The sequence below is a fragment of the Mytilus trossulus genome, chromosome 10 (genome assembly GCF_036588685.1).
Source record: "Mytilus trossulus isolate FHL-02 chromosome 10, PNRI_Mtr1.1.1.hap1, whole genome shotgun sequence".
In the NCBI taxonomy this organism is placed as follows: Eukaryota; Metazoa; Mollusca; class Bivalvia; order Mytilida; family Mytilidae; genus Mytilus; species Mytilus trossulus.
The window spans coordinates 41,483,560-41,497,728 of NC_086382.1; the positions used below are offsets into that span (position 1 = coordinate 41,483,560).

Below are 14,169 nucleotides of genomic sequence, written 5' to 3' on the forward strand. Positions count from 1 at the left end.
TATGACTAAATTTTACATAAGTCATGAATCTTTTACTGTTTATTAATGCAAAGGTGTAGGTTCTACCTGTAGATAACTTATTCAAGCATCCATATTTCATGACTGTACTAATTCAGACTATTTCGGCAATATTTTGTTCGTTGTTTCTCTTTTAGCGTCTATGATCACGGAAGAGTCGGTTGTATACTAGTTGAACTTCACTTTACAGCATATATTAAGTTCAGAAAATACTAGGTTGGTTAATATCAATAAAATTAACGGTACCAATTTTCTTGCACCAGATGCGCATTTCGACAATACATGTCTCTTCAGTGAAGCTCGTGGCCAAAATATTTGAAACCCAAAGCTTATATAAAAGATGAAGAGCTATAATCCAAAAGGTCCAAAAAGTATAGACAAATCCGTGAAAGGAATCAGAGCTTTGCATGAGGGAGATACATTCCTTAATTTTTGAAAATTTCTAATATTTTGTAACAGCAAATTTTAATAACACAAAAAATCCGTATTTTCATGTCATTACCGAAGTACTGGCTACTGGACTGGTGATACCCTCGGGGACTAATAGTCCACCAGCAGAGGCATCGACCCAGTGGTAGTAATAAAATTAACGGTACCAATTTTATCAGAGAAAACACTCTGAATCAACAAAGCTTAATGAAACTATTCCAAAACTCTTTATTGGCATTATCTATTTTTGCAGTTTAATATTTTTTTCTTGAGAAAAATGAACTCAATAATGTGGTCATTTTCTAAATTTCCTGTTTACAAAACTTTTAATTTTTCGAAACACTAAGGATTTCCTTATTCCAGGCAAAGATTACCTTAGCCGTATTTGGCACATGTTTTTGGAATCATGGATCCTCAATGCTCTTCAACTTTTTACTTGTTTGGCTTTATGAATATTTTGATATGAGCGTCACTGATGAGTCTTATGTAGACGAAACGCGCGTCTGGCGTACTAAATTATAATCCTGGTACCTTTGATTTTTTTATATCCAATATCAAAGAGGCTCTCTCTTTATTTTAAAAATAAACAATACAGAGCTAAATACATCCCAGGCTCTTTTATATATTTAATTAAAAATAGTAGAAGAATTTTTTTCATATACTTGTATTGTTCATTCTTTCTGGTGGTTATTAACTCTTTGAGTTAAGCAAATTCCCTGATACTAAAATACATTGACTAAAAGTGTTGATAAAAAAGGTAAAATAACAAAATTATCGAACGCTGGTGAAAATTGAAACCAGAAAGTCCCTAATCATGCAAATAGCAAATTCAAAAGTTCAAACACTTCAAACTATAATTTATGCTCAGTTTCATTTATTTTTGTTAACAAAGATCTCCAATAACATCCGTAGATGTAAAAAAGAATTGTTCTGTACTATCAGTACCATATTTCTGGTCACTAACCGGAAGCGCACCCCACGTGCAGTCCACGTGATGATAAACATTGTCTATGAGAACAGCATTCCACACGTGCACATTATATTTGTTGTCAAGTTTTTCATAATCCAAGATAAAACTGTAACTTTTCATACAACTGTTAAGTCGTATCACCTTTATGTTTTTAAAACTGAAAAGACAAAATACAAAAAAAAAATACATTAAATGAACCAATATATCCAATTTGTGAAAACTAATTACAAGACAGAATACAAAACCTTTTTTAATGTCACGAAATTAAGAGTGTATATCATGGACTGCTTAAGCACAAGATGATCTACACCATTTTATAGATTTTATGTACATTTTTTACAACATAGCATATGCATTTGGTATTGGACCGATTGTTTTGTTCAAACCTTTTCATTTTCGTGTTCTTACAAAAGAAAATAACAAAAAAACTTAACTCTGAGGAAAATTCAAAACGGAAAGTCTCTTATCAAATAGCAAAATCAAATGATAAAACACGTCAAACAAATGGACAACAACCGTCATATTTCTGCTTGGTACAAGCATTTTCAAATGTAGAAAATGGTGGATTGCACCGGGTTTTATAGCGCTAAACCTCTAACTTGTACGACAGTCGCATAAATTTCCATTGTATTGACAATGATGCAACCCAATATTATATATTTCTTTCTGATTATTTTGTTTCAGTGGTACGTATTTACAATTTATCTAGTATGCCATGCTGACGAAAGTATGTGGCCAATTTTTCATGCTTAAAGTATATCTGTAATATATTTAAACATTTTAATTACTGGTAGATCATCGTAAACGTTTTCGGTTTATCAAAATGGTTTTCCGAGGTTGAAAAACTAAATTGGAAAAAAATACTAGTCCTTTAATATATGGCATTGTTTTCTATTTCTGTTTATTTCGGATATTTTCTTTTAATTACTTATAATTATTTTGCTATTTACATGTAACAAAAATTTTCATTGTTTATTTTTTTTTTTAAATTTGCCACACATTCGCATTAAAAATATAACATCACATCACAAAAACGTCAAATAACGTAAATATAATGCGAAGGTGTATATACAGGACAAGAAATAATACCTGCACATTTGTTCAAATAAATTAGCAAATCCCTCTGATGAGCCTCTTTTGCTGTTAAGTATGCTGTTGACGTCCGTACATTGAGAAGTTGGATCATATCTGTAAAAAAGACATTATTATAGATTCGAATTATTCGAAATACTATGGATTTTCTTATTTAGCCCTATTTAGCACAACTTTTTGGAATTTTTGCAATGCTCTTCAACTTTATATACTTGAATTTTGATATGATCGTCACTGATGAGTCTTATGCAGACGAAACGCGCGTCTGGCGTATCAATTTATAAGCCTGGTACCTTTGATAACTATAAACACCACTGGGTTGATGTCATTAGTGGTGGACGTTTCATTCCCATGGGTATTTCCAGCCCAGTAGTCAGCACTTCGGTGATGGCATGAATATCAATTAAATGGTAATTTTTATAAATTTAATTTTTGCAAAATAATGAATAATTCGATACTACAGGTTTTCTTATCCCAAGTATGAATTACCTTATCCCTATTTGACACAACTTTTTGGAATTTTTGGTCTTCATTGCTCTTCAACTTTATACTTGTTTGGCTTCATTAACAATTTTGATCTGAGCGTCACTGTCGAGTCTTATGCAGATTAAGGGCGTCTGTCGTATCAAATTATAAGCCTTGCACCTTTGATAACTATTTACGGTTGTACAATGACCCTCAGAATAAGCCTTTAGTCAGTAAACATTCATGTGTCCACACAAAAAATAAAGAAAATACGGTATCATTGGATTTTGTCCAGTTTTTGGAGAAAAAAATAATTTGTTTTTGACCCTGAGAAAAAAAATTGTTTGTTTCACCCTCAGCTGCCACTATTTGTTATGCTAAAATTGGGGAAAAAAATGTTTTCGACGAAAAAAAGTTCGGAAAAAAATCCATAGCCCCCCCCCCCCCCCCCCGAAAATCAATGGTTGCTGTCTAAGTACGGTAAGACTTCTTTTCTGTTGGGGGAATGACATATACATGGAGGTGAAAGTGGAGTCTGTTCTCTCGATTCTTTGGCTAACAAAATATTACAGCAAGCAACAAACGATTGAGAGTTTAACTGCAGGAGATTTTTCTAAAATGCAAGCAAGAACAACGATCCGTATGATGTATGTCAAAAGCAGTTAAACTTTCATTTTATAGTATTATATACGCACAATCTAATAAAATATTGATCTCTGTAAACAGAGATCAATATTTTAATTAGATTGGTATATACGCATATTTTACCCTTGTACTAGTACGGGGTCCAGTATAATTTTTTTATGATTAATTTGTACCGTAACGTCGTTTATCTTAGCTATTTTCAGGTAAAACCTTTCGGAATTTTGATTCCTTAGTGCTCTTTAACTTTATATTTTATTTGAAGTTTTATAAACTTTTTTTTCCTTTATTTGAGCATCTCTGATGAGTCTTTTGTAGACGCAACGTGCGTAAGACGTACACACTTTCAATTCTGGTATCTATGATTAGTTTATTTACGTTTATCCGTATAAACTATTATTCATACATTTTTTAAACATACTTCGACCTATTCTAAAATTTCAAAACGTTGACTGTAGCACGCGACACCAACTACTCAGTGACGCCCGACTCTTCAAAAAAAAAAATGAAATGCAAAGTTGATTCAGGACCAAACATACATTTAAGTTCACTGTCTAACCAAAATCAAAGGAACAGCGATTGCACGCATTGCTGTTCTTACTGTCAATTTTAAGAGCAGAACTTCAAAGCTAATATCATATATCGAGCATTCATAACCTCCGAGGGGAAGACATTTTTATTTCGAGAATGTAGGACATTTTCTAAGATAAATCATTTATAAATTACCTTATATTGTTCACAATCCATTTGAAGAATAACCTCACACATATTACTTTGTTCTTGGTATTTTGGCACAGATTTTCTGACAAAATATCTATAGATGTTTCGGAAGGACTCAGCTGAAAAGACAAAAACATAAATGTTTGAAAAAATACCGTTTTCTTTCAAATCGACAATTATAGTAGTTATATACCATTGGCTTACTGAACAGAAGCACAACAATTAATATAAAGTATTATTTTGTTTTGTTTCAAGTACTGGTTTGATAGCGCTGTTTGTGGACTGCTAGTCCCCGAAGGTCTCATCAGCTCAACTTATATATATATTGTCCGTACTGCGATACTGACATGATTTATAATACTCAAATGATTTTGGTACTGGTGTACCTAGTGAAGAATCAATATAAACGAAGATCCGAACTTTCTCAAGCCTTGCAAAATGAATTGACCATGGATTTACCATAAGCTCCTCAGTTGTTCTAGTAGTCATACATCATCGGTTGTCAATTCATGGGTGTAGGGGTTGAACGTTCCTGGCGAATTGATACAAAAAAAGTAAAATCACAAAAATACTGAACTCCGAGGAAAATTCAAAACGGAAAATCCCTAATCAAATGACAAAATCAAAAGCTCAAACACATCAAACGAATGAACAACTGTCATATTCATGACTTAGTACATGCATTAATTATGTATAAAATGGTGGATTAAACCTGGTTGTATAGCTAGCTAAACCTCTCACTTGTATGACAGAAATGCTCTTTGGGTGCAAACAATTAATAAAGTGTCCTTTCACTTTTCAAGCACTATGTCGATAATGCTGCTGGTATCCAATGGTATCATCAGACATGATACAAAACAAACCTTCATATAGTATGCGTAGCTGATAATTTTAAGAACACAAGCACAAATTATGTTGACCATATATGGATCAAAGAAGCCCTTCAGCGTGTGTTCTATTGTAAATAGTTATACATCAAATTGTGTGTGTCATACGCGTGTTCCGTCTACAAAAGACTCATCAGTGACTCTCTTATCAAAAACGTGCATGAGCCAAATAAAGTACGGAGTGATAGAGCATTAAGGGCCAAAAAGTCTGAAAAGTTTTTCCAAATGCAGCACCAATTTTCTTTTCCTGAGATAGAAAATCCTAGTATAAAATATTAACGTTTTGTAACAGACACACTTTAAATGCACATAGGTAATTATTACCAAAATAGTTTTATTTTCTTTCTTTAATACATTCAGTCTAATTTGCAACGTCAGTCCACTTAAACAATTTGATAATTTGATTTTTTTTAATTGCTAAATTTTAAATACTACTTTGATTTAACATAAAACATTTATTTCAATACAGTTCAGATATAAATGTGAGTTAATTAACGTAAATTCCGTGAGTGTAAACTATTTTTAAAAGTTTTCAAATCTTAAATTCACACTAAAAAGTCATTAATAATTCATTAATCATATTCGTTCTAAAATATGAAATCAATTCACAAATTTATTTATTTTGACAGAGAAGAATTTAAAATTAAAAAGTGGTGTTATTTTGTATGAGATAACTCTCCACAAGCGGTCAAATGACGGGGAGGTAAACAATCAAAGGTCAAGTGTACAGCCTTTAATAACGCGCCAAACCCATACCATATAGTTAGCTATGAAAGCCCCGTGCATGAAAAAAACGTGAAACAATGCAACGACAAGTCATTTTACTTAAATTTAAATATTTATATTACTTAAGTATTTGAACGGATATAATAGCAACATTCATGTAAAAGACAGAGTAGGACAACAACAGATTATTTAATTTTGCTGAGTAGCCTAAGAAACCAGTGATCTAATGTAAAGATGAGAAAGAAAGAGATATGTATCTAGATATCTAAATCTGCCTTAGTGCACACGCTGAAACGTATCTAACACTAACCATTGATTTTACGTTGATTTCCCTAAGTATAAAGCTGTGCATCTATTGCTTATAGTTAAGAAGAATATACCAAAAGACAAAACTTTTACGAGATGCAATGAACCGTAAAAATGAGGTCAATGTCGAATAAGATACCAGACTGACTTGTACATCGTTAAATATGTTCATTCAACAAACAAAGTTGACCTATTGCATACAGTAACTTAACTTAACTAGTGAACTATGAAAATTGGGTCAAAGTCGGGGGGGGGGGGGGGGGGGGTAGCTGCGAGTTGCCCCTGTACACCTTACAATCGTTACATATAGAAAATATAAAGTAGAAGTATTGATTATAGTATCTGAGATATGGATTTGACCACGAAAATTTAACCTTGTTCACTGATCCATGAAACGAGGTCAAGTGAAAACTGTCTGACGGGCATGCTGACCTTGCAAGGTACGCACATACTTAATATAGTTACCCTATTTCTCATAATAAGGTAATTAAGAATAAGAAAAAGTCGTCACTGAAGCATGAAAAAAATATGACAGACGGAGACTTTATAACATTAGGCATCTTTTTATAAATATAAAGGACCGAGTTCTTCCAAAATATTAAGCTTTAAAGAGGTTTGTCAACGCCGCCGCTGCCGGACCACATTCCTTAAGTCGATATTTCTGCGACAGAAGTTGCAGGCTCGACCAAAAATATCCCTATAAACTAAAAGCAAATATTACAGAAACCATGCAGTAGTCTCATTTTTAATCATAGCAAATCTTCTTATTTTTATATTCAGACAATTCTTTGAGAATGATAATGTTCATATTTGATTAAAAATATGAAAACTCATTTCGCAAGATATGATAGGATTGCAATGGAGAGAACTCTTTGCCGAAAACAAAAAAGAAACTTAACTTTAGTACTGCACGACGGGCTTGACCGTTTTTTGTAAAAGTTTTTAAACTTTGATAATCAATAACAGTTAAGAAATTCAAGGCCAATTTTAGTATTTACTAAAGATTGAATCCTGAAAGTTTTTTTTTTCTCTCTTCATTTATTTTTCTTTTGGGGGAGGGGTAGAGAGAAGTCTCAACTCACCTATCCCGTCTTTCCTTTTACGCCATCTTTTGATGCTGTCACTGTGTTTACATATGCAGATTACTTGTACTTTTATTTACCTGTTCAACCCGTTCATCAGCCTCTTTAATCTCGTCTGCTGTTACATAATCTAAAATGTCGCTTCCAGGACAGTTAATCCTCAATGCACTTCCGTTGGCGTTTTCGAAGTATTGTAAAGGCACAACAGAGTTAATAGAAGTTCCACAACCCATTATCTTCTTTATAATATTAACTGATGACGTTGTTTGCTACAAATATAACATCTGTTATTCATACTTAACACGAAGTATACAAAAATCGTTCAACTTGTCATCTGTCAAACTTTTGATTGGGTGTACATGTAATATTAAAGGTTCGTTGGGATAAATCCTATTAAAATCACATAGTTTCATTCAGCTTCATTTAACATTGTTGTATAAATACGAGTACATTGCTATAAAGTCCAGCCGTGTTCGTGGTGCGATGATGTCTTTAGCTATAATTATTGACTTCGATCAACATTTTGTTTGCCTATAATTGGGTGTTAATTGTGCTACGCAATTTGAAATTAAACATTATTATATTCATATATATATATATATCTTTCACATCTTTTTATACGTTTGCTAATTTAGTTGATATTTCTATCAGTCAATGACTTGAGTAGTTAATAGCGTATTAAATAATTCGACTGATTTCCGTTCATACTGTATCGTATCAACTGTACCGATAGCCAATCATTTGTATCTGCCGTACTGAGAGCCGATCATAGTGTACCTGTTGTATCGATTTTCGATTATATTGTAAATGTTGTACATATAGTCGATCATATTGTATCTTCCGTGCCGATAAACGATCATATTGTATATGTCATACCGATAGTCGATCATATTGTATCTGCCGTACTGATAGCCGATCATATTGTATCTGCCGTGCTGATAGCCCATCATATTGTATCTGCCGTGCTGATAGCCGATCATATTGAATCTGCCGTACCGATAGCCGATCATATTGTATCTGCCGTGCTGATAGCCGATCATATTGTATCTGCCGTACCGATAGCCGATCATATTATATTTGCCGTGCTGATAGTCGATCATATTGAATCTGCCGTACCGATAGCCGATCATATTGTATCTGCCGTGCTTATAGCCGATCATATTGTATCTGCCGTACCGATAGCCGATCATATTATATTTGCCGCGCTGATAACCGATCATATTGTATCTGCCGTACCGATAGCCGATCATATTGTATCTGTCGTTCTGATAACCGATCATATTTTATCTGCCGTACCGATAACCGATCATATTGTATCTGTCGTACCGATAGCCGATCATATTGTATCTGCCGTACCGATCATAGTTTATTACATTGTATATGTCAAATCGATAGCCGATCATTGTGTTTATGTCATCCTAATAGTCGATTACATTGTATATGCCGTACCGATAACCGATCATATTGTATCTATCTTTCCTATCGAAAGCCGATCAATGTGTTTTAATCATACTGATAGCTGATCATGTTGTATCTGCTGTACATATAGCCAATTATAGTGTATCTGTCGTACCGATAGTCGATTATATTGTATCTGTCGTACCGATAACCAAGCATACTGTATCTGCGATATCGATAGCGTATCATAGTGTTACAACCGGACCAATAGCCAATCATTTTGTATCTGCCATACCGATAGCCGAGCGTACTACAATGTCTGTCGTACTGATTGTTTATTATATTGTATGTGCCGTTATTACTGTCGATCATATTGTATCCACCATACCGACAATCGATCATATTGTATCTTCCGTACCGATAATCGATCATATTGTATATTTCATACCGATAACCGATCGTATGGTATCTTTTGTACTGATAACATGCAGATCATAGTGCATGTGCCGTGTCGATAGCCGATCATCATATTGTATCTGCCGTACCGATAACCAATCATATTGTATCTTTGTACTGATAACAGATCATATCGATCTGCCGTTCCGATTGTCGATGATATTGTATCTGCCGTGTCGATAGCCGATCATCATATTGTATCTGCCGTACCGTTAGACGATCATATTATGTTTATCGTGACAATAGCCGATAAATGGGCGTGTGGTTAGTATACTTTTGTAACTAATGTCTTGATATTCACTTAAAATGGGATATTACAGGTAAGTTCGTGTCAGGTGAAGAAGGTTAGACTGTTTTATTAACATTTAATACCAATAAAAGTTCAAGTGCAATTAACCTATAGTGACTATTTATGATTCAACAAGTATTTACTGGCTTCAATTTAAGGGGATCGGGGCGAGTGACGTATTCATATGTAGTTACTGTAAAGTCTCTTGTCACTATTCTCTTAAAATATAATCTTAATCACATTCTCATTATTTTGTTCTTTATATTTTATCTTTTTTATCTGGTTTCCAACTGAAAAGTAGTCGATTAAAAATAACATCTATTTTTCTCAGGTTCCTGTCCATTTTTTTAAGACACAACAGCACATGTGCAGAAAAAAAATATACATAGATTAACGATATGAATAAAAGATGATGCACGTGTAGTATATGTCAATAATACATAAATCAAATGATAAAGAAAACGAACAGAATCATGGGGTCAGGGGTCAATACATTTTTTTCATACTAGAGATTGACAATAGAAATGCGTATATATCGTCTATATGTAGGCTACATGTCAAGCTCTACACAACAAAAGTCCCATGCAAAAACATGTGAATTCATTTTACAGAGAATACAAGAGAATTGCCATCAAAACAAAATCACAAAATTACAAAAAAGAACATTTAGAAATTTTAAAAAAATCATGAGGTTCCTATTTCATCTTTCCCCCATTATTCTCTAACAAACTTATAAAAAAAGGGTAAAACGAACATTTAGAAATTAAAAAAAAACAATGATGGGGTTCCTATTTCATCTTTCCCCTATTATTCTGGAACAAACTTATTAAAAAAGGGTATATTATTCTTTGGTACATTATCGTAACATAAAACTGACATCTGAAAAGCCTAAGCTCTAAAACAACGGTATAGCAGGTAACAAACACAAACGTAAACGTGTACAAGCCCAGTACGAGAAAAGGAACATACAAAACATGATTAATAAAGAATTGACTCAAATTGCCCAGGTTACGCAGAGAAAACGTATTAAGATATGACACACAACAACTTTTGCCGGACGAGAATCCTGACTTGGGACAGGCACATTTCTTAAAAAAGTTAAATTCGGACTTTTGTCCCATTTTAACTATATTATATTACACTATAGTACCGTTAACTTCCATCTTATATGGGTGTGTGAAATCGCCGTCATAATGTCCACTGCAAATATTGGTATATGATTATCATCCACAATTCGTATACATATTCAAATATGTTGTTTAGTTTATCAGTTTATTGTAAATATTAATTTCATTCTAAATACTTCCGCGGCAAACCGTGTATGTCTTTGATATGGTTATGATATGTTACCTGTAAAAGAAGCAACAAAAAACTCAAATTTGTGAATAGTTTGGTGCCACTATAAAATCACTAGAATTTTAGGTGAACTTTCGAGAAAAAAATAATCATCCCTTGACGAAAAGATTTTAATATCATATTTTGCATTCACGCCGATTTCCTCTAAAAAGGGGAGAGGTGAAGGGGAAGCAAATAAGACAATGAAAGGTTTTTTTTCACTATTTCAGCCACACTTTTTTCGTACAACAAACTATACTAAAATGAAACTGCACTTACCATTTCAATTGCTATGGAGTCAATATCCCGTCTCTAAAAACAACATGAAATCCTTGTTGATAAATCCAATGACAATTACATACCTCAAGTATATATGAAATCAAATTGAAAAATCTTATCTAATAGGACCAACTTTGTATATAAGATTTATGGTGTCTTCATTTACGTATTTACAAAGTATACCTACATCACCCGGATTAAATCAAATCTTATTCTGAAACACCTTATCATAAATCTATCAAAGAAATATTTAATTTTCAATTACTTTAAGTTGTTTGAAAGGCTCGTCTCCTTTTGCGTGTCTTGATAAATTTAGGTTAGTTTAAAATTCCTATGTAATTGATTTTAACGGAGAGTAATTATTTACGCTTCTTTTTTATTATCATGTTTTTCTGATTTAAAGATACTTACAAGTTAATTTACTGACTGTGGTTGATTTTGCCAACGAGCTAAAAAAAATAGACTTAAGCATTAACTACAAAAAAAGAAAATGTGCTAGATTTTTCGAGCTAAAATAAAAACTATCTTATTATATAACAAATTAACAACTGCGCCATGAGCGCATGATACGCTCGTCACATTTTCAAAGAATAATTTTCAATTACTTCTCAATGTCATATTTGAAATTTATGAAAATCAAAATGAATCTCACATCAATAGATATAAACAATTCACCAACGTTTCATGAAAATTGCTAAAAGCATTTTTGGAGTTATTGTCCGAAAACTGGAAAATCAATAAAACTCCATACATTTGCCAGAACTCGGAAATGTTAAATGTAAAATTTATAAAAATTCTAAAGGTAGCTAACAGCAATATATATAAACAATTCACCAAAGTTTCATGAGAACTCCTGAAAGGTTTTTTGAGTTATTGTCCGAAAATTGGAAATCCCCCTTTTTTATGAATAAATCCCTGTAACTCGGAAACGTTAAATCTAAAGTCAAAAGAGAGCTCTTGTCAATAGATATAAACAAATCACCAAAATTTCTTGCAAGTTTGTGAAAGCATTCTTGAATTAATGTCCGAAAACGGGAAAATCCACTTTTCACTTTAAATGATAGAAACCCCATAACTTGGAAATGTAAAATCTAAAATTAAAAAAAAAAACGAAAGGGAGCATGTGTCAATAAATATAAATAATTCACCAAAGTGTTATGCAAATTGCTTATATAGTACGCACAGTATTGGTGAACCCTACTAGTTCCGCGTTTTTTCTCCCTAATTTGAGCATGTCTTTTAGAATAAATGAAAACTGGTATGATATGTAATGTCTAAAAGACTATAGTTTTATAGTAATATTTTTGAAATAATAAAATTATAACATAAAATTAAATCAAATAACCCTAAAGGGAAAAAACGTCAAAAAATATGAGCGTAACTTGTAACATGGAAATCGAGTTTTTTTTAGTAATTTGAATCAGAAAATCTTATTTTTGCACGCAAATTAGAAGGAAATGCTATGCGAAATTTTAGCAAAAATCGCTACGACGTCGCATCCGACGTTTTGGGCATTTTTTCAAATATGCGAGTTAAAAGATGCATTGAAATGTTCAAAAGAGGATGTAACAAGACATATGAAATAGGGAAAAAAATTACAATGGATTCTACGGTAAGAAATTTTATAGAATACAATAATATGTAAACGAAAAAAAAAACATATATTCTTAATGTGCTTTTAATATCGTTTACAAATAGTACAACAATATGGTTTGGAAGTGGAATTTTCTAATCGAATTCTAACTTTTTGCTTGTCTAGTCCATTTTGTTACCGTGTGCTAAATGCACAAATTATGTACGTTTTCGTAAAGATGTTGTACATTCGAACGTAAATATAAATCAATTGTGTATCTTATTCTTTAATTTATGTATTGTTTTCGTAATGTGTTTTTAAAAGTCTTTCTCATATAAAAGGAATTTTGAATAAATAATGAAAGACAAAAAAATAATAAGAAAATCGAAATGTCTAGTCTGATTTGTTACCGTGCAATCTTGTAACGTTTTTCCGTGATTTTCAACGTAACGTTTATTTTGTCATTTTAATTTTTTATGCATAAACTACGTTCTTGTAAGCCAAAACAAATTTAGCCACAACTAAAAGAATAAGATTCAATCAAGAAAGAAAGGAAAAAGAAGAAGAGAACAAAAAGCGGGATGCTAAGATTTAGATGCAAACGTTAACATTTGGCTTCAATCACGTTCTCTCAACGTTCCGTCGATGAACGTTTTCTGACGTTACAAAAGTAGCACCAATACTGTGCGTAACGTCTAAACGCGTTTTTGAGATTATGTTGACGACGCACGGACAGACGGACAATGATATACCATAATACGTCCTGTAAACGAGCGTTTACAGTTGATTTTCAAATTTATGTTTACATCACAATTCATGCACTGATTTTTAAAGTACTTCCTGTACCATCATAAATTCAAAAACTGGAAATATAGAAATCTAGACTACTGTGTGATTTCTTTTGTTGCCTAGCACTTAAAAAGAGAGAAAAAGAACGTGTCAATGTACACAGATACCCCGGCCCACTTGCACAATAGTTTTCTGAGTTCAGTGGACCATGATGCAAAACTCTAATTTGACATTAAAATAAGAAAGATCGTGTTACCAAGGAAACATGTGTACCACGTTTCAAGATGATTGGACATCAATTTCATAAAAAAAAAATTAAAAGAAATAAAAACTGTATCCTGAAGTGGGACAGATGGACGAACAGATGCACAGACCAAAAATAAAATCCCTCTAATATCGTAGGTGGGGCTAAAATATTTTTTTTCTATTTCTTTCATTTTGTAGATATGTGTTGTGTATTATTTATTTTGTATTATTTTAAAGCATTCCCATTTTTAGAATTTTATACATTCTGCAGTTCATTTAGGAAAAGAGTCAAATCAAATGTGTCAAAAATATGACGCTACTTTTATACATGTGTGAATTTTCGAAAGCTCGAGAACCAAACAACATAGCCTAGGAGTATGGCCCAATCTACTGTTTGAATGACATACAGAAGTGAAGACTTTAAGTTGGTCAATGGCATGCATTTTAAGGATGTCTAAAAAAAAAGA

General features: G+C 32.6%; 2 protein-coding genes across 2 annotated transcripts in view; both read right to left on the reverse strand.

Annotated features, from left to right (window-relative positions):
- Positions 1 to 1,306: 1,306 nt before the first annotated feature.
- LOC134687366 (kyphoscoliosis peptidase-like) lies at positions 1,307 to 11,349 on the reverse strand. The gene is made up of 5 exons (XM_063547606.1): positions 11,095 to 11,349; positions 7,418 to 7,606; positions 4,343 to 4,455; positions 2,507 to 2,605; positions 1,307 to 1,574 (listed from the first exon to the last, which is right to left on the reverse strand). Exons 1-5 carry the CDS (start codon positions 11,095 to 11,097, stop codon positions 1,331 to 1,333), a joined length of 648 nt encoding a protein of 215 aa, XP_063403676.1. The 5' UTR covers positions 11,098 to 11,349; the 3' UTR covers positions 1,307 to 1,330.
- The window catches only part of LOC134687367 (ras-related protein Rab-39B-like), a 105,247-nt gene continuing 101,360 nt past the window's right edge, over positions 10,283 to 14,169 (reverse strand). The window contains exon 3 of the transcript XR_010101764.1: positions 10,283 to 10,292. The gene's annotated coding sequence lies outside the window, so the exon portion shown is untranslated. The remainder of the gene's footprint in view (positions 10,293 to 14,169) is intronic.